This window comes from Kryptolebias marmoratus, linkage group LG9 (genome assembly GCF_001649575.2).
Source record: "Kryptolebias marmoratus isolate JLee-2015 linkage group LG9, ASM164957v2, whole genome shotgun sequence".
In the NCBI taxonomy this organism is placed as follows: Eukaryota; Metazoa; Chordata; class Actinopteri; order Cyprinodontiformes; family Rivulidae; genus Kryptolebias; species Kryptolebias marmoratus.
The window spans coordinates 23079407-23106738 of NC_051438.1; the positions used below are offsets into that span (position 1 = coordinate 23079407).

The window sequence follows — 27332 nt, forward strand, 5'->3', positions numbered from 1 at the left end:
AAAGAAAAACTCTCACTGACCACAACTCCAAATCAAATTGGCTGATCAAACTGTTTATCCAGACTTATCCAGACATTAGTTTCAATAGGCAGGGCCCTTCTGGTACAGATAATGAATACCTTGTGTACAAGACAATCTGCCCAGCAACAGCACACAATAAGTTCTGATTGGTTAATTGTTTTCCCTGACAGAAAGCCACTCCACAGTGAGGCGTTCAGACAGAAAACACAGAAACAAGCTCACGGTATATCGTATCGCAGACAAACAAACCATGGATTATTTCATTTTCTAAAAGTGACAGAAATAAAATGGTTGAATTTTTACAAGTTTTTTATTCATGTATTTTTTTATTCTTCTTGACAGTTTGCCACTGTAAAATATAGAGCACAATTTTGCATACATTTAACCCGAATCAAACATAGCTACGTCACAAAACACTTTAACAGCTTGAGCTCCTTTGTGTTTCCAGACTGCGTGCAGCTGGTTTGCAGCCTTGAAGGAGTTTGCTGTTTAACAAGTCGTCACTACACAGACAAATCCTTGTTTAGTACAAGAGACACAAATTGAACATGTCTATTGACGCCTGAAGGACAGTTTGACAACCTTGAAGGGAGAAAAAAATAACGCGGGACCTCTTTAAATCTGTCTTTTTCCTCTCTTTTGAAGTTTGGTCTCTTGTTCTGACAGCTTAGAGGCCCAGAAAAAGGAAAAAAAAAGTTGTTTGATTGTCATCCTTTGGGGTGGTGCAGTGCCTGAGGTACGCTTAGCTTGAATTAATACATTAATATGTCGTGCTTCGAGGGAAAACACATTTGATGGTCATGGTTGATCGACAGCTGGAAAAGCCTTTAAACAAACCGTAAATCAATTACAAGTCTTTGACAACTACTGCTTTCCTCAGATTCCCGTCTCTTTAAAATAAACTGAATGTTCATTTATATTTTCCAAAGAAAAATTAGTTTAATATATTTAAATTATGATCTCTACAATGATTAAGCGACTTTCATTCACAACATGGATTTACCGTTATATTCTTCACTGAACGTCTTTGAAAGGTAAAGTTATTACAGCTGAATGAGCCTGCACGCTGCTGTGACTGTGAGCTTCACGCTGAAACTCCTGAGACACCGAGGTTTGTCTCCCTGACTCCCAGCACTAACTGTGTTTGAAGGCGTTTGTCTGCATCCTCTTCATCCAACTCACACACACCCACGTGCCCTTCCATTACACGAGCTCTGGGGACTGCAGCAAGTTTCACATCAAGTAGTTTGTCTGCCAGGCAGGGCTTTTTGTGCATTCCATTAACTAAAAAAAGAAGCCTAATTACTTCCTTGAGATCAATAAAAAATGATACGAAGGAATGATGCAGTTCAAGGTGGGCAGGCAGGAAGTAAGATAGGAGAGGGAAAAAAACTTTAGGGTGAGTGCTGAGTGTATTAATTACATTGACTTTATAGACGAAAGACACAATAGAGCAAAAATGTCTTCATCAGCAGGTTTAGCGTAAGCCCAGGAGACCCAGGGGTACTTCTGCCAGCAAAAACATCTGCAAAATAAATGAGTATGGCACGAAACATGACCAAGTAGGCTGGAATTTTAACAGAGATTAGATAATAAATAAATGAATAAAATGGCCTAGTTTTCACTTGTGACATGACAACCTTCCACAAACTTCAAAAAAGTTTTGGGAATTATTAAAAGAGCAGGTCTATCAAAGGACATAGCACATATAAGCATATATGGATAAAGCACCAACGTTCTCCCTCTCAATTCCACTTGGTTGCTGTGGAAACCTGATGGGCGCTCTGTCACCATGACTACCACAAAGCAATATAACCAATGCATTTATTACCAAGTGACAGAAAAGAGTGAAAGGTTTTTATTTCTGATTAAATTTTTTTAAAGAAATAATACTCCGGAGCATGCTCTATGGTCACCGGAATGAACCAGTGACTTAACTGGTGACTATAATCAGACAATTTTCAGGTTGACAAGTGAATTTAAAAGTCAGATTTCTTTCCCCTGTTCATAAATGTACCATAGCTATGCATCTAATTTGTGATAGAAGTAGCACATCTTCGGTGTTAAATTTTTTTCTAAGCCGTGAGGAATTCAAGTTAGCTAGTTATGATATTTGTAAAGGGTTTAAAAATAAAATCAGAAGAAGCACATTAAATATAAGCTATGTGACGATATTTCTGCTGCTTATTTTGCTGCTCATATTTTCAATTCAACTAGAAAATTACTGCAGATACAGTTACTGCAAGTTTATTTATTCATTACAAATTCATGAAACTGTGATATACCTTTGGGGAAGTAGCAAACATCCTGCACTGTTACATACTGAAAGTTTAACACAGTATGGTTTTTATCAGATTTGAATGATAACAGTCCGGCCAGCACCAACACAGTTTGCATCTATTTGCTGACTTGATTTAAATAGCTTTCAATTCTCACTGCTGCACAAAATTACAACACGTGTACTCTTCTAAATCAGAGTGGCCCTAACCACGAGGAAAAAAAGTAAAGAGCACAGATAAAACAGCTCACGAAAAAGCTTGCATGAAATAACATTTTCAATCATATTAGGGAAAACTTGCTGATTTAATTTATTCCACATTCCCTAGGTGGAAACAAATCTCTGGAAAATGAGGTTCAGGCCCTGGATTTAGCCCTGCTCACCCAGTGACAGCTGAGCCGTTGTCATCTCACTGTGCTGCTGACTCCTCCAGCAGGTGACAGCATCTTATCAGGAGCTGCAAATTACAACGTGGGAATCTTATCAGCGGTAGCCAATTAAACCCAAGGGGAGTTGCTGTGAGGAAATGTCAACAGCTCAGTGAACTTGCCAGGGCTCTTATCAGGCCACGCCTCTTCATCCAAGCTGCTTTCTTTGAGGATGTCACAGTAACGATTGCCAGAGCAGTGTTGTGACAGGAAGGGCTGAAGGAATAACAGGGTCTCAAAAGAGCAAGCCTCCCAGAAAGACTCCATACTTCCTGAGAGCTGCCATATTGTAGCAGGTTTTTGACAGCTGATGACTAAAAAGCTAAAAAAAAAAAAAAAATCTTTTCATTTTTTGGCTCCAGCTGGGTGGGTGTCTAGACTTAATACCAAAGTTAATAAAATAAATTAAAAACTAGACACGTGGGTTTTCTCTTTTGTAAGTTTGTGGTCGAGCAAAGAAAGTATTTTGAAATGTAAACATTAAAATTTCTGCTAATTGGTTATTTTTCTTCCTCAACAGGTAAAACGTTAAAAACGCTGAGTGAAATAAGTATTATATTTCTGTTAAGACAAGAAAAACATTTGTTTTGTCCAAAACTAAAATCCGATCTTAACCAATACATGTATGGAGGAATTTAGATGAATTTAGATGAATACAGAGGCTAACTGCTGTTACTCCCCTGACAAAAACTAAATCTAACACAGTGGAAAAAACAAGAAATACAATTTGTAAAATAGGCTAACTCGACTTTCATAGTTTATAAGATTGCACTCTCTTTACTCAAGCATCTCAACATGAGACACAGTATTTCTGCTTTCAAAAATCTCCAAAGAGAAATCAAAAACGTGCTCCTGAAGCTCTGTTCCACAGCAGACGGAGACTCATAAGAACAAATGCATTGGCTCTGAGCTTTTATTCATGCAGTATTCATCTGAATCTATTTTATTGTGCATATTGACTTTAAATTGCATTGCCTGTGCTAGTTTTTGCCCAAAGGAATTTGTTTCAAATTATTTTGTTGTTGTATGAACGGTTTGTGCTTTCTTACAGTTTCACACAATGTTTATAATTATTGTATTTCACTTAGGAGTAAAACTGATTGTCATTTTCATTATAGATTATTTCACATAGCAAAGGGTCTATCCTTCTTCATCTTGAGACTGTTATCTTTTTCTTTTTTATAACACAGAATATTGAATATCTAATATGATGCTGGCATGAAAAATAAACCTTACTTATATAGGCGATAGTAGAGAAAAATGAGGGTGAATATTAGCCCATTGTTTCTTTGCTGCCATTGCAATATCAATAAAAGTAAACCGTTTATCATCAATTGCATCAATGATCATAAAATTTAATGAAGAAAGCTTTTGATTGGAGTGTCCTATAATACTACATAAAAAGATTCAAGCATCAACAGGCTCAGGGGACGCTGAAAAAATGAATGAATCATGGTCTGGTAAATTTTTTCTGGTAATTCTGTATGAATCAAGGTCGTTTCAGTTATTTAAGTGATTCAGCTTGTCTTTAATGGTAGCGTGGTGGGCTACGGCTGTGAGAAATGGCTTCAATTGTAACTGGAAACCATCAGATAATGGCATGCATAAATATTAAATTCCTGATAAACACCTTTTCATTTGGCTTGGAACGGCTATGACACTGCAGCCAGGACATTTTTTGTAGCACAATGATGAGGAATGTTTGTGGAAAGGTTGTAAAGGTTTTCAAGCCATAGCAGAGGCTAATGGATGACCAATCCTTAAAGTTTAAATTAAAATAGTCTCCATTGGATATGGCTTTGCAGTCAGAGCCAAACATACCCATAAAGTACACTGACTGAGTCATTTCTGTGAAAACTCACATTTTTTATTTTTAAAAAAGGAAAGTAATTTTATGCTTTAATGTTGGATTTATTACGAAATCTGTGTGTATTTGTGGAATAGTCTGTAAAAGAAAAAAAAACATAAATAAACTTAACTTTTTAAAAATAAACATCCATTTTCTAATATTGAAGCACTTTGTTTTCAACAGTACTTTGAATAACTATGCAAAGAAAAATCAGCTTCAATCACACAAGCCCAAGGGAACAGCCAAAATTCAAGCTTATATATATTTAGCAGCAAACAAAAAAGCACAAATACATGTAACACAGTAGTAGACAGATATAGCAAGAATGAAAGAGACAACAGTGAAATTGTACCAAACAATACTCAGTGTTCCCTGCAGTAGCTTTGACAAATAGCTCAAACAGTGTGCCGCTCAGTGACATTAAAACAAAGTTTGGAATTTAATAACCCTAATCATCTGGTGTGCTGACTTTAGATTAAACCCATTAGCTCTCCTTATACAATACCAACACCTGAGGGGGAACTCGGTCCAAACACAGGAAAGTCAAGAAGCTGTTAACAAACCTCCTACTCTGTTGACACCATTATTAGATTGCCAGAATGCCCAATTATTTTGCAGTATGAAGAACTGACATGTTAAGAATAAAAACTTTGAGTTTTTCATTCACTGGTTTCATTTATTCAAAAAACAGCATAATAATTTAAGAGTAAACTTTAAAACATGATACTCTTGGGTTGTGCCCTCTTCAGCCTTTCATAATTCTTTCTAATTATGCCAATTTAAATTTCCCAAATGTAGCATGTCACTAACACCTCCACTATTATTCTTTTAAAGACCAACCACCATTGTAGGCAGGGATAATTAAATCACATTTTCATAAGAAAAGTTCAGCCCTGTTGGTAAAGGTGTCAGAACAACTTGTTAAGATGAAATAGAAACTAAATCCTGAGAACTCAATGTGATTTTTGAACTGCTTGGAGAGTAAATCCAAGCCTGAGAGACTTTTGTTGTTGTTGTTAACAGAAGCACAAAATTCAAGATTGTATGAGATGCATTAGCAATTCATAAAACAGATGAAAACAATGTGCATTGTGTAATTTTGAGTTTGTCTGGGCAGTATTTGTTAGGGAGTTGTGAAACTGATGGCCTTAAGAGTAAAGCTTTGATTAATACATTAATACAAACTGGTCATGAGAAGGATGGTTATTACTGAAGTAGAAAAAAATAAAATATTGTGGTTTACTTGGTAAAGATAAAATTCTCAGCACAAAAAAGGGATGATCATAAAACAAAAAGTTTGTTGAAAAGTGAAGGAGTCTTTATGAAAATACTTTGACTTCTTGAATCCAGACAGACATAAAAGTCATAAACTGAAATATACTGAAAATATATGTTTAATGGTACTGCAGTTTAACAGAAGAAACGCTGAATGTAAAATAAGTTTTGCTTGCTTACATGATGTACTGTGCTTCTTCAAAGGAGCCGGGGCACTTGATCAGCACAGAGCAGCTCTCCCAGGATTTCAGAGACAGTTTGTACCATCTGTCAAACACTAATCCCACTTGTCCACATTCGAGATCGTACATTCTCTGACTTTTTGTTATGTCATTTGAGGCTGCAGGATTCTTACAGGAACAAACACTCCGTATGTTGCGTCTATAAAAAAAACAAACATGCTTCAAAAATGAATAGGTGGGTGGCTCTCTACTGTATATTCAACTCAACCGACAAGAGATGACTCGTGAGTTACAGGGGCGACGGAGTACACAATAATACAGGGGTCTGGCAAGCAATATGTGCCAATTAAATGAAACCAGTCTATTCTTTCATCACCAGCAGAGCGTGGGAAATGTTTAATGACTGACTGATGATTGGAACTGGTGACCAGAGACTTGCAGCAAAGTCACAGCGATGCCATGAAGAAGAAAAACATCTGTTGGCAGGGACGTCACGGTAATACACCTCGGAAATTCACCATAAATTAATGTTTACTGAGTATGTTTGAAATGAACGGGTCGCCTCCACAAATGCCTGCTGAGTACACAGTCATCTGGACTTAAACTTTAATAAAGGTCGGAAATAGATGAGCTTTAATTTAGTTTAATCAATTTAGTATTCATTTAAGTTTGAACAGTTATAGGCTGTTGTTAAGAATACCATTTATTACAAATAAAACTTCATCAAAACCTTCACAAAGGATGAATGTTTATGACTATTCAGGGAAATGTAAATATTGCAAGAATGGGCCTCTTGTGGAGTGGAGTGGAATTTCATTTATCATACAGGGATTTACTGTTCAGTGAGAACTACAGGAAACATTTATTATAGCTAAATCACCCTGAAAGTAGGAAAACTTTTTTTTTACTTCTTTCTGATGTGAAACAAAGATTAGAAGAACAACAAAAAATAACTACAAACTCCAAAAGAACAAAATCAGTTTTCTAAATTAAATTATTCTGTTAAACTAAGAACCTAAAATTACAACTTCATTTTAGGATCATATGTATTTCCAACATTCTCTGAAATGTTATTCTTGTATAGAATGCATAAAACCTGTTCCTTTCTGAGTTGAAAACTTTTGAGGTGGAGAAATCCGAGGACCTTCATGATCCCAGAGGATTTAGTCCTGGTATAAAGTAATAACCTCCCTCCTCCATTGCTAAAGCTTTATGAATTAGGCTGTCATGAAAACTTATCTGTTCCTTACCAGATCTTGCACTTATGTAACCTCACATGAACATGACTTTTCACCCAGTGACTTTGTTTATTGAACAAAAAGAAAGAGTAAGCCAAAACGCAGAAGCACTATGTGAAATAATAAAACCACCCTTCTGTTGCTTTCACATACAATGTGAAGTGAACTGGACTTGGGTGCACTTGTGCAATTCGAGTCCAAGTTTGGCAATTGTTTCTGGGTTACCTAATAGATATCCAGAATGTCGGTAGTTTTTCTAGCTGCAGACTTGGATCCAAAAAGTAACTGTCAAGCTGTCAGAGAAGGAATAGACGAGCAGCAGTAAAGAGTGTGTGGGTTTTCCACATTCCCAGGAGTTTGGAGAGTTTAGGTTGATTCAGGAACTGCACTTAGTGACCGCTATCAAGTCTACTTCATGGCGAGTAGGAAACAATCTGACACATTGTTAGCATGTTGGGCAAAATTGCACCAAGACTCTTGACTACAAAAACCAAGGTCAGCCTGTGGATCGCTCACACTGATCAGTGTACACACATTCCAGTATATTTGCGTGTGTGTAATTCCCTCTGCCTGCTGAGTCCATGTTGAACTTGTTTTACCTTTAGCAAACGTGTGCAGGGGCTGCAAACTCAAACTGTGTGCAAAATGCAGGTGCAACGTGAGCACGAGCAGAAAACGTTCATCTTCCAAATTTTGAACAGCCTCACATCAGGCATGCCCAGAAGACAAAACCAAAAACAACAAACCTGGAGAGCTGTCTTGATAGAGAAATCAATATGATTCCAAATTTACATCAAGCAACATATCTCAGGGAAGTACCAACTGATCAACTCACAATTCAGCCAATTAAAAAAATCCTTCACATAGAAACATATGTGGGACACAGATATGCTCATCAGAAAGGTTGTAGCATTAATGTTATGCAGTAAGAGGCAGCTGGTATGGATCAGTTACCCTGCTGGAAGCTTTAGGAGAAGACAGAAGGATGGAGAAGTGGAAGGAGAGGTGTTGATAGAGAAAGAGAGGAGCTGCAGGGTGTCTGTGATGAGTATGCTGCTGTGAGCTCAGTGCCAGTCAAAAATAGGAGATTCCATTAGATTCTAGTCTTTTCCATGGTTACTTTGGTTAGTATCTCCTTGAAAACTTTATCCAAGCTCTCAATAAAAAACATGTCACCTTCAGCATTGCGTAGTAAAAGTAAAAAAAAAACTGCCATGTGGAGCCAGCAGTCTGTTGATAATTTAAATTAGCTCAAAAACCTACAGAGGTTAGTTGAAACAAAATTTTGCTCCATTAGTAGGAGTAACAAAACCCATCTGCATCGACATAATAAATAATTCATCAAGTAATCCAACCTTTCTGAGATAGCGGTTATTCTTTGGTGTTTTAGGGCTGTCTCAGACATGTAGAGATCTAAGAGTCGCTGGTGGCTTGATGAAACACTGTAGATAAAACCTCTCAATAGCTCTTACGTTTGTAATTGAACCATCTGAGCCCTTGAATCTTGAGCCAGCCTTCTCTGTTAGAGAACATCCACTCAAGAGGAAATGGCATATTCTATTTCAACTGAGTGAAGATGGAGATGGTTGAAACACAAATGAAATATGAGATTACAGACCTTTTCTACATATGTATCAGTGCTGTAGCATGTTTTGAAGTCTTTCCAAGCCCCTCGAAAACCAGAGCATACTTAAATCAGTTTCATTTACAAGACAAGGGCCATTTAGTCAATGTCATACATACTGGCTAATAGAGACCCAAATAACCCATTATTTACATTGCAAATGGGCGGATGCTACTACATAAAATTTCAGCTCAATATTGGCAAATCTGACTTGGTTATAGCCAGTTTGGTGTTTGCTAATGATTAGCTGCAATCTTGAATTGGACCGACTCCAAAAGTTAATCAGTTGCAGATATACAGCCAGTGCTTACTTTCCAAGAGTCTCAATAAAATCCATCCAGTGTTTCATGAGATATTTTAACGAACAAACAGGACTGATGCCAGCTGAATGAGCTGCATGCTCAAGGGGCAACAAACACTCACAGAAAATAAAGTCCAAGTAAGATTGAGGAGTACATTCAGGAATAAATATTTGTCTTTTTCTTTTTAAATAACCTCTTATTCATTCTCAAACATTTTGAAGAAGAGACAAAATACAAACTTTGGGTTTTCCCCACTTAGTAAAACCTTCTACACTGAAGACATGCTGTGCTAGCACACACTGGCAAGAGCAGTATGAAAAGGATGCATTCACTTGACTGAAAAAAGAAATCAGGTTTTCAAGTTGCTTATCTGCTGTTTGCTGGTGTTGAATAATTGTACGAGCAATGTCAAATTCTGAAGTTTTGGACTTAAGGGCATGTGCTGAAACTTTCACAGATATGCAGAGATAAACTAAAGTGACCATAAAAACTACTCATTTAGACATTTCCCTTTAGCAGAAGAATGCAGCAAAATGTTGTTACTGTGCCTGAATAGGGGAAAGATGCCATGTACAACTCTGTTCTTTTTCTGACCTTAATAAAGCAAATACACAAAATAAATAAAATCAAATGAAGCGTTCTTATATTAGCATCTCTCAGAACTTGCTCCATGCTTAAGGCTTTCCCATTAGCTTTCACTTGAAACCACAGACACACCAAAGTGCCTTCTGGCACTAAATTATTTAGAGCTCACATTTGTAGGCTTTGCAAGAGGAGGTGAAATGGCACTGAATCCCTGACCACTGAAGCAAAAAAGAAAGTGGCCGGGAGCAAGGCATTTCAATTTCAAATAAAAAAAACAAAAACAAAGGAGATAACTGGGTCAATGAGATGGAGGATGTCAAATATCAACCGAGTAGATCAAGAATATAAGTTATGACATCGCCATTTTGGCTTGAATGTTAAGCAGGCATCAGCCTAACAACTGTACATTGGAAACACATTGTTTACTGAGATGCACAAACACACACGCCCTGTACTGTTTTTATCTCTCCCAGAAAGCAGTACAGACAACTGAACTGCTAAGTTGTAACAGAGAGCGAGAGAAATCCCTGATGAATACAAAGGGGTGGGACCTTTTTCAGACTGTCATGTAATTTGGTTGCTATTCCCTTCTTAAGTCAAAACACCAACTTTAGAAGCATGCAGCTGCCAGAGACTTCTTCATTTTCACTGATTTTTATATTCTTTAAATATGGCTGCGTAAATTGTATTTGTTAGCTAATAAGTTCATTTTAACGCCAGTCGTTCATTTTAATGCCAGTCATCGATCTGCATCATTCCATATTTTCTGTGCCATGCACCATGTGGCCTCAGCATAATAATGATTGACTTTCAGCTGTAGATCTCCAACCTTAGCACACACATCCCAATAATGCACTTACTTAATATACAGTCACCTCTACACAATGACACAATCATATATCTTAGTGGATTGTCATTCTTGACAGTTTTAGTAGCTTGCTACATTATTTACCCTTCAACAACACTTTGCCTGCCACTAGTGTGTGAATGCCCACATTTACATTATTTTGGGCTTTGATTGATTACTTTGGAGAAAGAAAAACACAAAAAACAAATACTGGTGCATGTAATACAGGAAACTATTACACAATACTTTTTCCAAATACAAAATTACACTCAGTATAGTGAAGTGCCGTTCGCTAGTATTTGGTGTGCCACTCTTAAAAAAAAAAAGAAAAATCAGTCAGGCTGAAAACCATTTATCACAAGAAGGCCAGAGTAAAAAGACAGGCTATGAACCGCACACTCTCTCCGACCTTGTACCGACAACATCGCTTTGACAATTTCAAACACAAAGCCTGAGCACAGATTTCCCTCATTGGTCTCACTTCTGAAATGTGTTCATCAGATGCCTAAACACGCCACACAAGTCATTGTGGCGCTTAAAGGTACAGTGGTAACAACAATAAGCAGTAAAATGATATTGCTTGTGTTCCCCCAGAAAAATGTGCCTGCAAGTATTTGGACTGGCCAACATGGCATGTCAGAAAATGTCACAATGAGACAATTTAACTTTTCAGGTAGACAATTTAGATTTTTTTTTCACCCAGAGCCACCTGCACCTACTTAGCTACTTTCTCTAGAATTACAGAAAATATTTTATTTTGGCTCTGTACCGGACGGAAATATGTCGAAATGACAAACCCATGAAAATGTTTTGGTATGCAGCACTGAATATAAAATAAAGAAGTGTTTACAGCGCTAACGGAGGAATTTTAATTATTTCGTCATTATAAACTTGTTTCAACCTGGATGAACAAATATTTTCAGACAACACTTACATGCTGTGTCACGTCATTGCAACTGTCTGAGAAATATTACCCAGCCTACCAACACAACAAGTATTCTTATTTTCCCTGGCTAGATGACATTAACCTTTAGCCTGCAGAATCAATAGCATTTTTAATCAATTCCTCTCTCTTAGCTCCCACCAAAGGTTAATGCATGGCAGATTTGATTGGTGAGAGCACAATTCTTTCACCGGCTAAAACGATACCTGTGAATTGGCATTTGTGTTAAAAGTTGATTGATTTTCATCAACATAATGTTGGTATTAGAAATGCTTTGGATAAATCTATACAAGCGGCCTCAGGTTTGGAAATACACTGCACTGATCACTACTCAGCACATTTTCCCCCTTAAGTCTAACAACCTTGTTATGGGGTACATGAAACCCACTCAGGCAAAGGCCAAATGTTCTCCTTCTCAGAGCTCTTTCATGCAGTTATTTGTTACAGCACAGAAATGGCAGACTGAAACAAAATTGCCTTCACAAGAAGCAGTCTTTATGTTAAACAGACTGATGCATGTTCTCATGTCACACTCATAAACTGTATGGCGATATGACCATATTTAATATATATATATATATATATATATATATATATATATATATTTCTGCTCTCTTATTGACCCATCATAGACTGCATGGGTACAGGATGTAAGCTGAGGAGAGCTGCAGGCACAGTTTGTGTGCTGCAAGTAAAAACACCTCATTACTAAAGATGACAGAACCTCCCAGAGCAGAGAAAACCCCATGCTCTCAAAAAATTTATGTCAGTCTTGAATAAAAACAAACTTTTTCAGAAATTCTCTTATGAACGTTTTACGTTTCCCACTTAGTTCAATCTAAAAGTATCTCTATTATGACATTATGAAGTGGTCTGTTTACTTTGAACTGTATATTACACTTAACCTTGTTTGGAAAACTGCAAGTAAAGATTATTATTAGTATTACAATAACATTACAGGCAGGAGATAATGAAATCCAGCTTGCATGGCTGTGACTAAACTGACATTCGTATTCTTTGAAAAGGGAAATACTGGCCCTTAAAATATGAGCATCATTTCAGAATCCCATTCTCCTCACCACCTGCAGCTTAAACACCGCAGGACTTGAGGGAAAATGGCCATCTCCGGCTGCGTAGTAAAACTGATAAAAAAACAGAGTAGGAAAATCTTTGCAGTGTGACTGCTGCCCCGAAGCTTCACTTATTATGGATTGATAAAAGACAAGCACACACATGCACACAAACAAAAACGGCAGTGAGAATAAAAGGCAAAGATGGTGGCCAAGTAAATAACCTCATACTTTAGAGGGAACGACTGCAAATATAAAAATTCTGATTAAAAGACAGAGTGAAGTATAAATAATTAGTGTCCTGATATTAATAATAAAAACCTCAAACAGAAGCAGAACACTTTTCTTATTGGACAATAAAAAGATATTATATGAAACAAACATGATTCGCAATCAATTTCTCTGAAACATTTTAAACAGCCTAAAATATAAATAGTTACACTGAGCCCGAGAGTCAAGTGAGTGTCTATTTTAAGACTGAGTGAACAGAAAATGAACTCGACTTCAAACGTTTCTTCTTAGGAGGTGAGGCCTTGTAATTACTTTATATATGTATATTTATACATGGATGCTTGTTATTTGGTTGCAGTGTGGCGGTTTAAAGATCACCAATAAATAATTTAAAACCAGGACGGCTTAACTTCCACATCAAGCAGGCAGTTTATCACCCTTTAATTTTTTTCTTCCCAATAAGAGGAAGAAAATGCGCCTGCATAATGGGAAAGAAAAGTATGTTACAAATGTTAGCACACATGTATAGTGAGTTCTCAAGTCCAACGTTAATTGTAAAGAAAGAAGAAGAAAAAAAAAGTCAACCCATTACTGTCCCTTAATGACACTTTGTCAATGTGGTTGTTAATGAGTCGGTGCTTTATCGAGGTGATGAAGGACCTGACTGAGACTGAAGACAGAAGGCAGACAGAATCTGACATTATGAGGCAATAAGCCCTCAGCTCCATTTGCTTTAGACCTCCACTAACCCAGCCATTTGTCAAAAGGTTCAAGCACGTAGCAATAACTGAAGGCAGACTAAAGGGTCACGGGAGGTCAAGTCAAACAAAATTTGTAATTAAAGCCGTTATCAGCACAGTGCGATAACAGGTCACATGTTAGCAACAAGAAGCGTGGCTACAGACACATACAGCCTCTGCACCTAAACAGATGTGTGGCAGGGCTACAGTGATATTTCTCCAACTCATTTACAACCTTAAGGATGTTGAGAGCGAAAACACAATCAGGGGAAGTTAGAAAAAAAAAAGGCACAAAATAAATTGTTCAATAACACTGAGTTAAGATCTCTCAGAATGTCCTCTACATCTCGAGAGTGACAGAAAATTAAACAACAAATGTCTCATATTGTAGTTGTACATTCATTCAGTGTTGCAATTGGGTTTTAAGTAGCATAAATCTAAACTTACAAAGCCTTTGCCACAGGCACATTCAAACTCCAATTAACCTCTACATTAACTATAAAAACAGTTGTATGTCTGTTTTAACAAAGCCTAAGGTAAGACATTATTTTCTTTAAGATAAAACATGAATTTATTTACTCCAACAGAAACCAATGAATAATAATGAAAAATCTGATTAAAATAGTGTTTAAAAAACACATACCTAGTGTCTACGCAATTTAACAAAACACAAGAAGAAGACCAAAACAGTAATAAAAATATATAAAAGCACTTAAAAATAATTAAAAAAAGGCATCAGAAAGTTGAAATTTTATCACAGACTGCAATGCTTTTGGTAGTTTATATTACCGTCAATGTTTCTATACCAATATCTTGTCATGTCTAAGAACATAATTGTACTAATTGATTTTTTTCCCAAGTTTTGATTTATTCCTCCCCTTAGAAACATACAATATAGGAGCAGAAGTAAATATTCTCTAGTTTTGCCACAACAATGGCAGAAAAAATCCTGCGCTCGTTGCACTGACAGAGTGATTTTGCGCCACAGATATGACAGCAGGCTGTCAGTGCTGCCTCCAATCAGAAAACTGATTGGAGGCAATGAGCTTTCATTGCTCATATCTAAATGATAGCAGTGAAATGGGTGCGTAATTCCCCACATGTGAAATGATCTCCCTCTTCACAAATACTATTTATAGACAAGTTGCTGCCTAGAATCTTTTAAACGCTTAAAAGTTATTGATCAAAATTGTACATATCAATTTGTAGAAGGAAAGTTGTGAATACTGGGCAGTTTTTGATGAAGCTCTGTGATAAATTGTCCAGCTAGAGTCAAACTTAGTTAGTGAATTAAAATGAAACTAAAGTCATCAAGTCGTGAACTGATCCATGTAAAGATGTGAAGAAAAGATGAAAAGTTGATTAGAGCTCGTTAATGTAGTGCATTAATCCAAACCAATTATCATTGCCAGGGAAGCAGAGAACACGGAACAACACCTCTCTGACTAAAGGGCTTTCTTCCTTCTACTTACAAAGCAATTAATTAGTCAGAACTTCTTTAATTCTTTAATTAGAAAGCCCTTCTTTAATTTGACGCATTACCAGGTGACCCAGCACTTACTCAAATTACTGTTCATTTACAGAACGCTCACATAAACACATGGACACATACATCTTTGCCCATGTGCCTCCCTTCCCTGTGATAAGTCAGTGTTAGTGTAGGAGAAGTGAGGGCGTGCTGAAGCTGTGATTGGCAGACTGTGTTGTCACGGTAACAGACATTAAAGCACACATACAATCTCGATGGAGCAGTGTCCTGTTGGAGCTGCCCGACCCCTAAACAGGCCAGGCAACCGGAGCCTGAGGACATGGCAAGGTAATGGAAAACAACAAAGACTGAAATAAGCTACTTTTTGTCCATACTGCCACCCGATAATAGGATTAAGCCAGGACCCCCACCAAAGTCATTGGTTATTGGTAGGAGGTAAAAGCAAGGTATGAAATCTAGTTGTTGTAACATTTTCTAGTTGGGGTTTTAGACACTTGGATTTAGAATTTGACATGGCTGTGGATAAAATGGTGACAATTTGAGTTCATTGCCTAACCCTGCAGCAATGAGACAATTCGTGTGAGAGATAGTCAGTACCTGGAGGGAGACTGGCTCTTTTCCTCTTCTTGCTATTGTCGGCAGAGTTTTCCAAGGGAGCACAATCGGTCACCAGTGGACCACTGGAACTGCTGAACTGGAGAGGGTCGTTGTTGGTTGCTGGATCAAAGGGCAGAGTATTGAGTCCTGAAACACAGACCACACAGAAAGAATCTTTAGAGAAAGCAAGCAATAAGGCAACTAAGGCAAAAAACACTGCAAACACCTGGTCAAACATAAGAAAGGCAAGAAAACTCAATTTGTGGTAGATTATTTCACATGTAACAAGTACCAATACTACTATCTGGCAATAAAATTGCCAGATACTGAATGGTTAGTATACTTCAGTTGTCATCAGAATACCTCAGAAATTATGAACAAATCAGAATGAAAATTTCAATAGTTGTGGGCCAATATAAAAGTGATTAACTTGATGTCAGTCTGGATTTGGATCCAGATAATTATTGTGTGGCATGCTGGAGGAACTTAGTTTAGGATTGATCTTGTTTGATTTGTAATATAATGAACTTGCTTTTACACTTAGAGAATTAACAAAGTGAAGCAATAACATATTCAACTCAAATCAAACACTCCAGAGTGGCAAACAAATTGACCTTATAGCTCAAGAGTAAAATAACTAAAATTGTTCAAACTTGTAGAAATATCTGAAAAACAATCTTTTCATTCTCAATTACCCCTTTTATAAATTCCTAAAAATAATACAAGCATTATGAGAAAAAAATTGTAAAATATCAGTGCCAGACGTGTTATTTATCACTTATTATAGCAAGTTCAATATATTTGCTTTAACTGCTAAGCAGGAAAAAACATTTTTTTTTCTTTTTATGAAGCAGTTTAAATACATAAAAATAAGGATACAGTGAAGTATTAATAAGAAGTAAAGGACAAGCTTTGTGGCCTTTTTTGTTTACGTTTGGCTAGAGACGTGCCAGAAATGTTTAGATATTCAAAACAATAAGAAAGTATGGCTTTTATGCAGCTAAAATAAATTAAATTGGAAAAAAAAATGATAATATTTCTATATTCCCCCCCTACATTTACATGCTATTCATTTCTTAAAGCAAGAATTTCAAACTTATTGATCTATGATATGCTGCTACCATGATTTCAATCCCCCCCCCCAAAAAAAATCCAGGACACTTACATTTTACAGTACTAAAATATTAATAAAAATATTATGACAATTTTTACTGAGAGCCAATGACTGATTTGTGTTTTTTGCTTAAGGTGTCAGTTTTTGTTTATAATTCAGAGCAAGATCCTGGAGAGACTCAGTTTACGTTCATGAAAAATTCATCATACTTCTTTGTGCTCAGATTTGTTTTTTCCCTCCGTGGCACAACAGAACAGAAGCACCAGTTTACTGCAGCTCAATCAGAGGTCTGAAGAACCCTTATCAGTTTGTATCGACCTCCAGCCAAGCTCTAAACATCAACACCATACTCATTATCAGACATTAAAGGCTGCTTTTCAGTCTGTCAATTGAATTTCTGAAGACTTGAATGAATGATCAAATGCTCCTGTTTTATCAAGACACAAGCAGCTGCATTTTTATTTATGACACATCAGAAAAAATATGACCAAAATTTATGTGCCAACTGTGTCTTTACTTTTCACGCCTTCAATTAAGATTGATAAGATGCTCAACAGTGACTGACAAATGAGATATGCAAAGCAAAAAATACACAAGAGATCCAACCCCACTTGCAAAACAGAGCAGGCTATTAGGTTTATTGTTTTAAATTTCTCAAATAACCATACTGAGTTCATTGTAGCATACAACTGTGTGCAAAACTTTTCATCTTATAGACCAAAGTCTGTTGTGCCTCTACTAAAATAGATCAAAATGTGTTAAAAAAAAGAAAAGTTATAGTTATTATCTGGTCAAAACAACTTGGGAAAAAGGGGGATTCAAATACATAAAATGTGTGTGGGTGGAAGATTTGTTTGCAGCAAATACAGAGCCGATGTTTAAACCAGAGTCAGTTTGAATAGATCTTCTGTCTGGGCTCACACAACTCTTCGGTCGATCCCTACTGAAAATCCATCTGTCACACTTATTTACAGATGACTGTCAATCCTTTAGAGTGAAATAAATCCATTACTTTGGCAATGTTAACTCTATCACCAATACACAGCTACAGTTTACATTAAGAGAGACAGCTTTTCATGAAAAGTTCCCAGGAAGAGAGGCACAGATGAGCCATGGAAAGAGTGAAGCATAGTGAACAGCTGGAGGGAAATACCGCTCTGCTGCTGAGGCTGTAGTCTAATTACAGCTCATGAAGGACAAAAATTTGACTTTTACTCATAGTGGTGCAGATATCTAACAAGTTTCTTCTTGAAAAATAAACAGGACGAATTAGATGTGGCACAAAGTTGACTTGTGAAGGCATTCGTTAAAGTCAAATATGTAACTTACAAAATGGGTTACATGTCCAGAAAAATCTTGTGTGACATTTAAGATCCCATCTGGCTTTTATAGGGAAAGGGTTAATAGAGTAAAGCTTGGACACAAAGGAAATGAAACATTTTATCAGGCATCAGGTGTGTGTGCTTCTCTGAGTTCTAGCTCTGAACAGTTGAAATTTATGTTGGTTTAAAAAGTAGAGAGTAAAAACAGACCTTTGGACACAAGCCTCGGCGTGTGTGTTTGTGTGTGATTGTAAACCTGCATATTAACAATGTCTTTGCTGGGTCATCGCCCCCCGTCTTTGCTGCTACTCATATATCTGTTGGCTGATGAATGGGGTGTTTAAATTTCAACATCTGGCCAAAGGGAGGAGCAATGTCAATAAGTATCACTCCCTCGAGGAAGAAGAAAATAAATACCATGAGGCTGGGTGGAGATGGGAGGAAACTGAACCAAAAGGCTGCAGAATAAATTATGGCAATGAAACAAATAAAGAAAGAGACACTTTATAGTGAAACAATGCAATAAAAAAAAACAGATTTTGACTCAGTCTTATGGAGGACACTTTAATAACATGCAACACTAATGTACAGAGATGCTCAGGACCATTAGAATACAGGGTGGAAGTCAGTGGGTCATTAACTCACCATATAACCATTCTGGAGTACAGTCAGAGCATTCACTGTGAATTTCTAAAAAGAACAATAGACCAATGTGATGCGCAAATATGATGTTTCACTGCTGATACACATCAATGAAAGAAAGTTGCTATATATAATCTTTGCATTCACATCTATAGATCATCCCAATCAAATATTTAAAATTTTACTTGCATTAGTGTAAAAGCAGGTAAAATTAAGAAACACATCTTTTGTGAACTTGACACCAGATGTACCAGTAACCTTGCTTCTTCTCTGCAGAAGACAGATTTGGGTGTACAACACTAAATATAATTTAAATGTTAAATTTCAGCATGTTTTAAGATAATTTGGTAATACGTGAATGTTTGGTGTCTTTGTACACCCCCTTCCCCTTTTTTTCTGAATTAAAAATACTGATTTCAGATTTTTAGGGGTTGGACTAACTGTGAGAAAATATATATATATTATTATTATTATTTGTGTTCAACTTTTTGTTTGTTCTCTTCATAACATGAAACAACCACAAAAACTAACAAACATTCCTTCCTTTCTGATCATTAAAATTCAATATGAAACTTTAAAATCATGGCTCATTTCAATGCCAGTGCAGCACAAGACAATCCAAATGATATACCGTGTCAGTTAACACTACTTTTAATGCATAGGTGTAGTCATGTTTGCTCTAACAATGAATTATAAAATAAGAGCCATTAAATAATGGTGATATAATTAGTTTTTAATAATGCATTTATGCTACTGGAAGGTGTGGTGTTTGAACTTGTGATTCTTTTAGTCGGAGCTGGACTTAAGAAGCATAGCACTGAGCTGTAATAATTTTCTTACAGACACATTTGTATAATTTTCCTGTAATGCTTCATGCAGTTCCTATCAGCTAATAAACCCATCTGTATGGTATGAATAATGCACAGCATAAGGAAATGTGCAAAAGCACAGCTCAGCGAGGAAGGGCATCAGTAGGGGGGGGAATACCCTAAGAGCGGTGGACTATTAACCTAAGATAGAACTCAGAAACATATAGACCATGCCAACCACTGTGTGTTCATTCATCTGAGCAAAGCAAAAGGGCCAGACGGTGGCACGCTGCATTAACATAACATATTCTCAGCCACAGAAATAAATTAGCTTCTCTGACTTTTCCACTTCATTACTGAACCCACTCTGTCTATCAACAAACTGCCTTTCTGCTCCACTGATTTGTATCATCCAACAGGCAAAGTGGTTGAGACACCCACCCGTCATGACAAAAGGTGAGGACCAACTTTTCATACTAAACAGAGAAAGCCGCACAAGAAGTTAGTTTTGTATTTAGGACTACACGATGAGCGACGAGTTATAGATTATTCTGTCCTAAAACTAATCAAAGGTTTTGCAACTCAGGAACTGATTTCCTTTGTTGTTGCAGTGAAAATTCATCAAAAAAGAAATTAAAATGCCTGAATGCTTTTCAGATGCAACAGATTTTTGTAGTTCGCAAAGTGAAAACTAGAAGATAAATATACACCAGCAAATCAACACAATGCCTTCACAAACACCACTTCAGTTGTACAAGGTGTTAAACTCAGCTTGGTGGATCTGACATAAGTAATGTTGTAATAATTAAAATCTTTATTCATGATACTCAATTTTAACTCAGGCAATAGAAGTGGGAGCAATAAATCCCAGAATCACTACACTAGTACATAAATGATGCCATGTGTTCAGATTTTTAATTTTATTTAATTTTATTTCTTTTTTTCTTCAGCTCTCTTTGGTCTACCTTCAGAGAATCTAAGCCCAGGCCTGATTAGAATAAGTACTAATCAGGCCTGGATTAGTGTTATGGAAGAACCAATGATGTAGGTGCATGCCAAGAATCTTCTGGGCTAAAATCATTTTCCCTGAATGGTAAGATAATTTAGACTAATAAACCGGATTTATGGCATTCAGTCTTAGACACACAAATAACAAAAACATTATTATTGGTTCATAAAAAGTCCCTCAACATGGATTGTAATTAAACTTGCAGCAGTTGAAGCAAGGGTTTTTTCCCCAGTCCAATACTTCATTTTCCCAAACCTTTTATTTAGTCTACACTGATGCCCCCCCCCAAAAAAAACACAAAAACAAACAAACAAACAAACTGATGAAACAAAGTCTCAAGATCACCATTAGGCCTAAAAAAAAAAGTTTCTGTATAGATACGTCACTGCAGTAAAATGAGATGTCACTCTAGTTATAGCTTGTGGTGTCTCTTAGAACAACCGAACGTGCCTTTACTGAGTTGGCATTCGCTCACACTTTCCTAAAAAGGTAGCTGACTGTGAAGTTATGAGTGCGCATAACAGATGAGTAAACAAGGTGCTGAACTGCTGTGGCTTAGCAGTGGACAGCAAAGAATGCTAAGCAGTAATGGCATCCTCAAGAGAGTATTAGCAAAGCTTTTCACCTTCTGTATATTTTTAGCAAAGACAAAGAGTTGTTAAAATAACAGACACTTCAAACAAGTGGAGAATAGATGGGATCATTCTCTGCACAGACACATTATCAAGCAGAGTAAACTGAATGACAACATCTTGCTTAATTTTACACAACTGCTATTACCGAAAATAGGACAGAATCATAATAGTTTGTTGCCTTTTGGAACTCATGACTCACATTACAAATTACAAACATAATCATGACCTACTACAGTTTAAAGCCATGTTTCAGATCTTGATGCAAACATATTGTCAGTGTAATAAAAAGGTTACCAGGTTTTGGGTTTGTAATAAACATTTTACTTAAGTTTTTTTGCACTTAAATTTGCATAAAGGGCATTCATTCTTTAGTCAGTTTGTAAATATAAAAATGTTATTCACAATAGTGATTTTTTTAACAATACCTGTTGATGTTCTTAATTAGGAAGAACAAATGGGACCCATTCACAACTAAAATCCAGCTTTTATTAAAAATATAAGGGTAGAAACTCAGAGTGTGATAGAAGACCTCTTGATTGGAACTCAACAAATTCAGGGGGCAAAGTGATGAGCACTTCTGGACATCTAACTCTGGAATATGGTATAAGATATAGTTGCTTAGTTTAACATATGGAGATCAGTGAACTCAAGACCAATTCAGGAAGTCTACTAAGTACACCTAATGTACACACACAGTATTTACAGTCACGCAAACCTTTCAGCAATCATACATTTGGTCCAAAGACAGAATGCAAAATTGCAAAAAAACTAACTTGATTAATGGATAAACTCAAAGTAAGTGAACTATGTACAGTTGAAAGAAATTGCACATACATGACACAGATGTTGCCATCTGTGTGGATATCTAAACAGACATATGCATTATCCTAAAGGGAGCAATAAAATTTACAACACAAGTCAAGCCTGTGTTTGGAACATAGAAGGTGATGTCTGTCAAGTGAAGTCAGAATACTGGAAACACAACTGCAAATGAATCACAGGGAGCAAAAGTGCAAAACACTGTAGCAATAAATATTCATCAACAACACAGCTACAGAAAATAAATCCCAGGAGTTAATCCATTAAGTCCCGAGGTACCCTGTAAAACTAAGAGCTGGTTAAACCATGTAGTATGCTGTCTCACATCGAAATACTTCTCAAATTTGGTAGTTTTAGTTTTAATCAATCAACCGAACACTGATCCGATGTTAACAAAAATTCTGAAACAGGACGGATGAGTGATGTTGCTTTAAGACAACAGAGAAAACAACAAATACAGCAAAAACTAGGTTTAAAAAAAAACAAAACAGTTTTATAATGTGTTACTCCCTAATCAGAGGTAAGAATATCAAGAATATTCAACATTCTGCATCTTTAAGTAAATGTCAGGGACAACAATCAGGGTTAATGTCACAATAATTGAGTGGAAAAAAATATGTTCTTACAGTAGGGAGTTTGCTAAAGGTTAATCTATTCTCTAATGTTGTGCTGGCATTTTGAAAAGATGGTAGCATTGAAGTATCTCACTATGCATTTACAAATTTATCACTGCTCTGCATGCCTCAACATCTACCAATACAGTGGCATACAGAGCTGGAGCACTGTGGAGAAATACTAATTGCAATGTGTTTATACTGGGGAAGGGAGGATGATGCATTTATCTGTACTGCTCATTTGTTAATCAATACCTCCGGTCATAACATCTGCCATCCTTCAAACACCCAAGTTAACATGTACTGGTGCCATAATAAAGGCATGACTATTCAATACATTAGTGACAGCAAAAAAATACTCCGAAGACTCCCACAATCATTCCTCCAAGCCTGAGGGAATCAACTGAAGGTTAATTTATTTAAATCTCCCATCCACTCATCTCCATTCCATTAAACTCACTAAGAATCTTTGGTTTGCAGTCTAATCCCCTTTCTACTGTCAAAGGCCTATGCCCTTTCTGCCATACAGTGGGTGAACAACTGTGTGTCTGTAAGGCAACACAGCAGTTGATAAGGTCACGTTAGCTTACACATGCATGCTCAAAGTCCTTTGAGAGCAATGCATAACATTAGACTAATAAGTCAACAAAAGCACTCGTCAGAGGCAGTCAAGTTAAAATGTATGTTTCTCCCATAAGACCTATTGTCTTCTATGGTCCTCAAGGCCATAGAAAATCCAAGCTTTGACCATCTGCTCTCTCTTTTAAGGGATGATACACTGATGAATGTTGGGTTTGGTCAAATTAGGCTATCAGCAGTTAAAGAGTGCTAAGGATAACTAGTGTAAGTAGGGAAGTTCCTGTATCATTACTACAGCATAGCTTTCATTATGAATGGCATGGGTGTTTTCATGCTAATGACTTTGGAAACGCTCACTGTTCCCTTAAATAGTTGCTGAAGCCATTTGCAGTCTGTCAGAAAACATTCAGCCTATGTTGATGTGTTTTGTGCTCCAGACACCAGGCTAATGAGACATTCTCTGGCTCCAACGTATTTCAACAATGGCACTCAGAGGGAGCGGTGTGTGTACGTGTCCGAGTGTCGATACAAATGGCTGTGATTGGCCCCCTTTAAAAGCACACTTGTCTCAACTTTATAACTCTATTATTGGTTGGGTCTGACATATCAGTGATTACTTTAAACTTTAGTTTTTAAGACTTTAGTATTAAACACTCAAGCCCTGTTTTCTACAAAAAGGAGCTCTCAGGACCACTTGATACTATAATTCTACTTGCACCTAAATTCTAATCAGAAAGTTCTACGTCAAAACGTCAAAACTAATTTTGCATTCCACCACAGGTACCTTCTTTAAAAAGTATATATAATACTAGATACCTGTTATTTTTTAGAGCCTGCCATTTTCTTAAAAAGCACTTTTGAACTCCCAACTTGATTTTGATCCAAAAATACAATTCAGTTATAGATTCTTAACTCCTCATCCATTTCGTAAAATCTAATCTACCTCTGCTTTTTTCCCAACAATCATTATTTCCTCTTCTCTTATTTCTGTCTATGTTCCTTATTCTCTTAAAAATGCAGTAATAACACCATGTCTAACTCTGGCATTAACCCTAACACCGATGTCGCCTGCATTTCTTTGTTTTAACTAAAATGTCCTTGACCGTTCTGAATAACAACTACAAATAACATGGATTATTGTTATTATTATTACAAAGTAGCCAAAACTGCAGGAGAGTTTTTCCAAGTCAAACAAACTTGACTAAACATGTTTAGTCAAAATAACTAGCTGGAACTGATTGTGGTGAAACTCTACTAGAAGAAAATAACAATTAGGTCATTTCCCTGAATTAACTAGGCTTTCATTAAAGGTGCTTGAAATTCTTTCACAGTTTTAAATGGATACTGTACCTTAACCTAAATTTTATTTAGGACCACCTTTCATTTTTTGAAGTCTTTTCTTAGTTATATCTTTCTCAACCCTTCGGAGCTTAGCTGCCACCCATTTATTATTATTTTTTCTATATTTCCAACCTGATCTAAAATCTCAGTTGGTCTATAATTTTATACAAAGGAATGGACTAAAGTAAACCACACCGGAGATTAATCAAGACTAGCTGCCATTGTGGACGCCAGTGTTTAAATCACAGAGATGTACTATTTTGCTTTGGCTGTTGGCAATAGTTTTACTTTTTAAAATGAGTTTTATACTTTCAGCATAAAATGCCTTCAAAATGCCATATTTTTTCCAAAAAGCTGTTTTAACTGGTCATGTCATAGGGAACTGCCTTCTCTGATGGTGTTGGTATCTGAAACAATCCGTAAATAACAGACTGTGACAGCTTGTGGTTAGAAAATAAAAAAAAGACAACTTGATTAAATTAAGATGGAAAATTGGGCACTGCAGCCAGGGGAATTTGAAAATCAGCATCATTAGGCCATATCAACATTCCAAAAACTGTTTTGACTCCACTGGTGTCAAAACTTTATAAATTTCTTTGCAAAACATGTTTAAGATTGGTTTTGAAAAGCACACCCACACCTTGTCAGTACGCTTCAGAACATCCCAGAGGCTGTACTTAGTTTCAAGGAGGGGAGATAAGAGGCCTTATTCCCTCGTGTGTCAATTAATACTTGTAAAAAGTGCTCCTTCCTTGTTTGTGTTTGTCTTGTGAATGCCGCTTCCTCTCTCTTCCTATAACTGAAATGAGAAATGAGCATGACTGTATCTGTATCCAAATGCAATAGACACCATGAGTGACAACTCAATTGAGACCTCTGTAGCTTTATAAACAACACCCACAGTTTCAAAAGACAATTCTTAGTCTTTGATGCTATTTTGGGATGATGTTCCAATGCAGGTCTGGAGTGAAGGATAACCAGATGGCTACTTGTCATTCTCTAGAAGTCAGAGATCTAAATTCTAGTCCAGCAAGATGAACCTGCCTGTGAAGACTCTGGCTACTATCTCGAACAAAGAAAGGACACATTATGTTTTTACTTATAGACTTTTCACTTCAAAATTACAAATACTGAGTGAAAATATACCTATGCTGTAACCTGCCATGATCTACAGTTTATGTGGACAAAACTGATAGGAAAAATCGGATATATTGATATAAAATAGTCATATGAAGAAAAACTATAACCTGATAATTTTGTAGTTTTAAGGATCAGCTGGCTGCACATAAAAATACTTGCTTAGATCTGGGAGAGTGGATACTTTACTAAAAATAGGTTCAAAGAAGGGCTAAACACAAGTGGGTAGATGAGGCAGATGTGAAAAAGTTCAAAAATGAACTCAGAAACTCTTCACTGACAATAATGACGTGTTTTTGTTTGTTTGTTTGGTAAACTGAGCAGTATCATTAATGTCTGCTCATAAAGATAAGCTGTCAATACACTAGTTTCTGTCACTCATTATCTTTTGCACTTCTCCAATATACCAAGCTTTTCTTTCTGTCTTTCTGAGTGTTTCTGAAATGACATAACACTTTTTACTTCAAATATGGCCTTGTGACACTTTGTACAAAAAACGTTTCATTTGAGCTTTTCACACGATGTGCCTACTTTTATTTTTGTTTGACTTATTCAGGTTATCTGAACCAAACTCCTATTTAGTGTAGTTGTAATTGTTTAAAAGTATGCTTTTATTCCCTGGTTTGATATTTTGAGCATGAGACAATTTTATGTCGAGAACATTTTTCATAATAGAAAAAACCTTTACAGATTTCACAGGCAATGTGCAGAGATTTCAGAATGAGGGACCTCAATAACCTCATCTATGCTACATGATAAACGTAGTCTTTTTGTAAAGAAACTCATTTACACACATTAGTCTGTTATGTTTTAAAATCCTTAAAGGCAAACATGAGGCAATGTCACCACAATTATTATGACAAGATAAGTGACCTTTCTAAGTAAAATATGAGAGGACCCATTTATTATATCACAAAAAAATAAAATCAGTAATTAATTCTTGTCAACACTTGTGATTTAGGTCACAGCAGTTCCACAAAACAGCTCTGCAAAGATTGCGATCACAAATAAGATTTTAGGTCTTTCTGCCTCTTTTATTCACTAAAAACACACATGTGAACAGTTTAAGCTGTAAGTGAAAAAAAGAAATATTTAGTCACACATGAGTGCTAATGGCCCCCAAGGCAAAAAAAAAAAAAAAATGTCAGCACTCGTTGTCTAAAGTCTCTTGTTGTTTTGTCACTGGAAAATGGGAAGGAAGGTGTTTGCTGTAAAACGGGGTTCATGTGCCAAAAGGAATTATTCAGTGAACTTTTTTTCCTGTAATGACCAGGGAACAAGTGTGGGAGAATCTATTCCGAAAGCTGCCACAGTGAAATTCAAGTCATAAATAAAGAAAATAGCCAAGTGGGGCACGAGAGTGCAAAACATCTTTGTTATACTTTGGGGAGGCTGGGAGCAGTTGGGGTCACAACAGCCTGCACTCAGTCAAGTAAACACCCACTTAGGAGCAATGATTTATTTGATTTATTCAAATGCCTTGGGTTTTCACTGATGCATGCTAAAGCTAAGCTCTGACTCATTTTAAGAGAGAGGCATGGTGACAAAGGGTAAAGGGAATCATCTTTTCACCGTGACCTCTTCTCAAAACTTTACTAACAAAAAAAACTGT

General features: G+C 36.5%; 1 protein-coding gene across 3 annotated transcripts in view; it reads right to left on the reverse strand.

The window, feature by feature from the left end:
- enox2 (ecto-NOX disulfide-thiol exchanger 2) overlaps positions 1–27332 on the reverse strand; it is a 153765-nt gene that overhangs the window by 67661 nt on the left and 58772 nt on the right. For 2 of the 3 annotated variants that reach the window (XM_017408434.3, XM_017408435.3), the window contains one exon: positions 15700–15846. In XM_017408434.3, the coding sequence (XP_017263923.1) occupies positions 15700–15846 (147 nt within the window). Of the gene's footprint in view, positions 1–15699; positions 15847–27332 lie in introns of those variants that run through there. The other variant, XM_017408436.3, reaches the window with a different exon arrangement.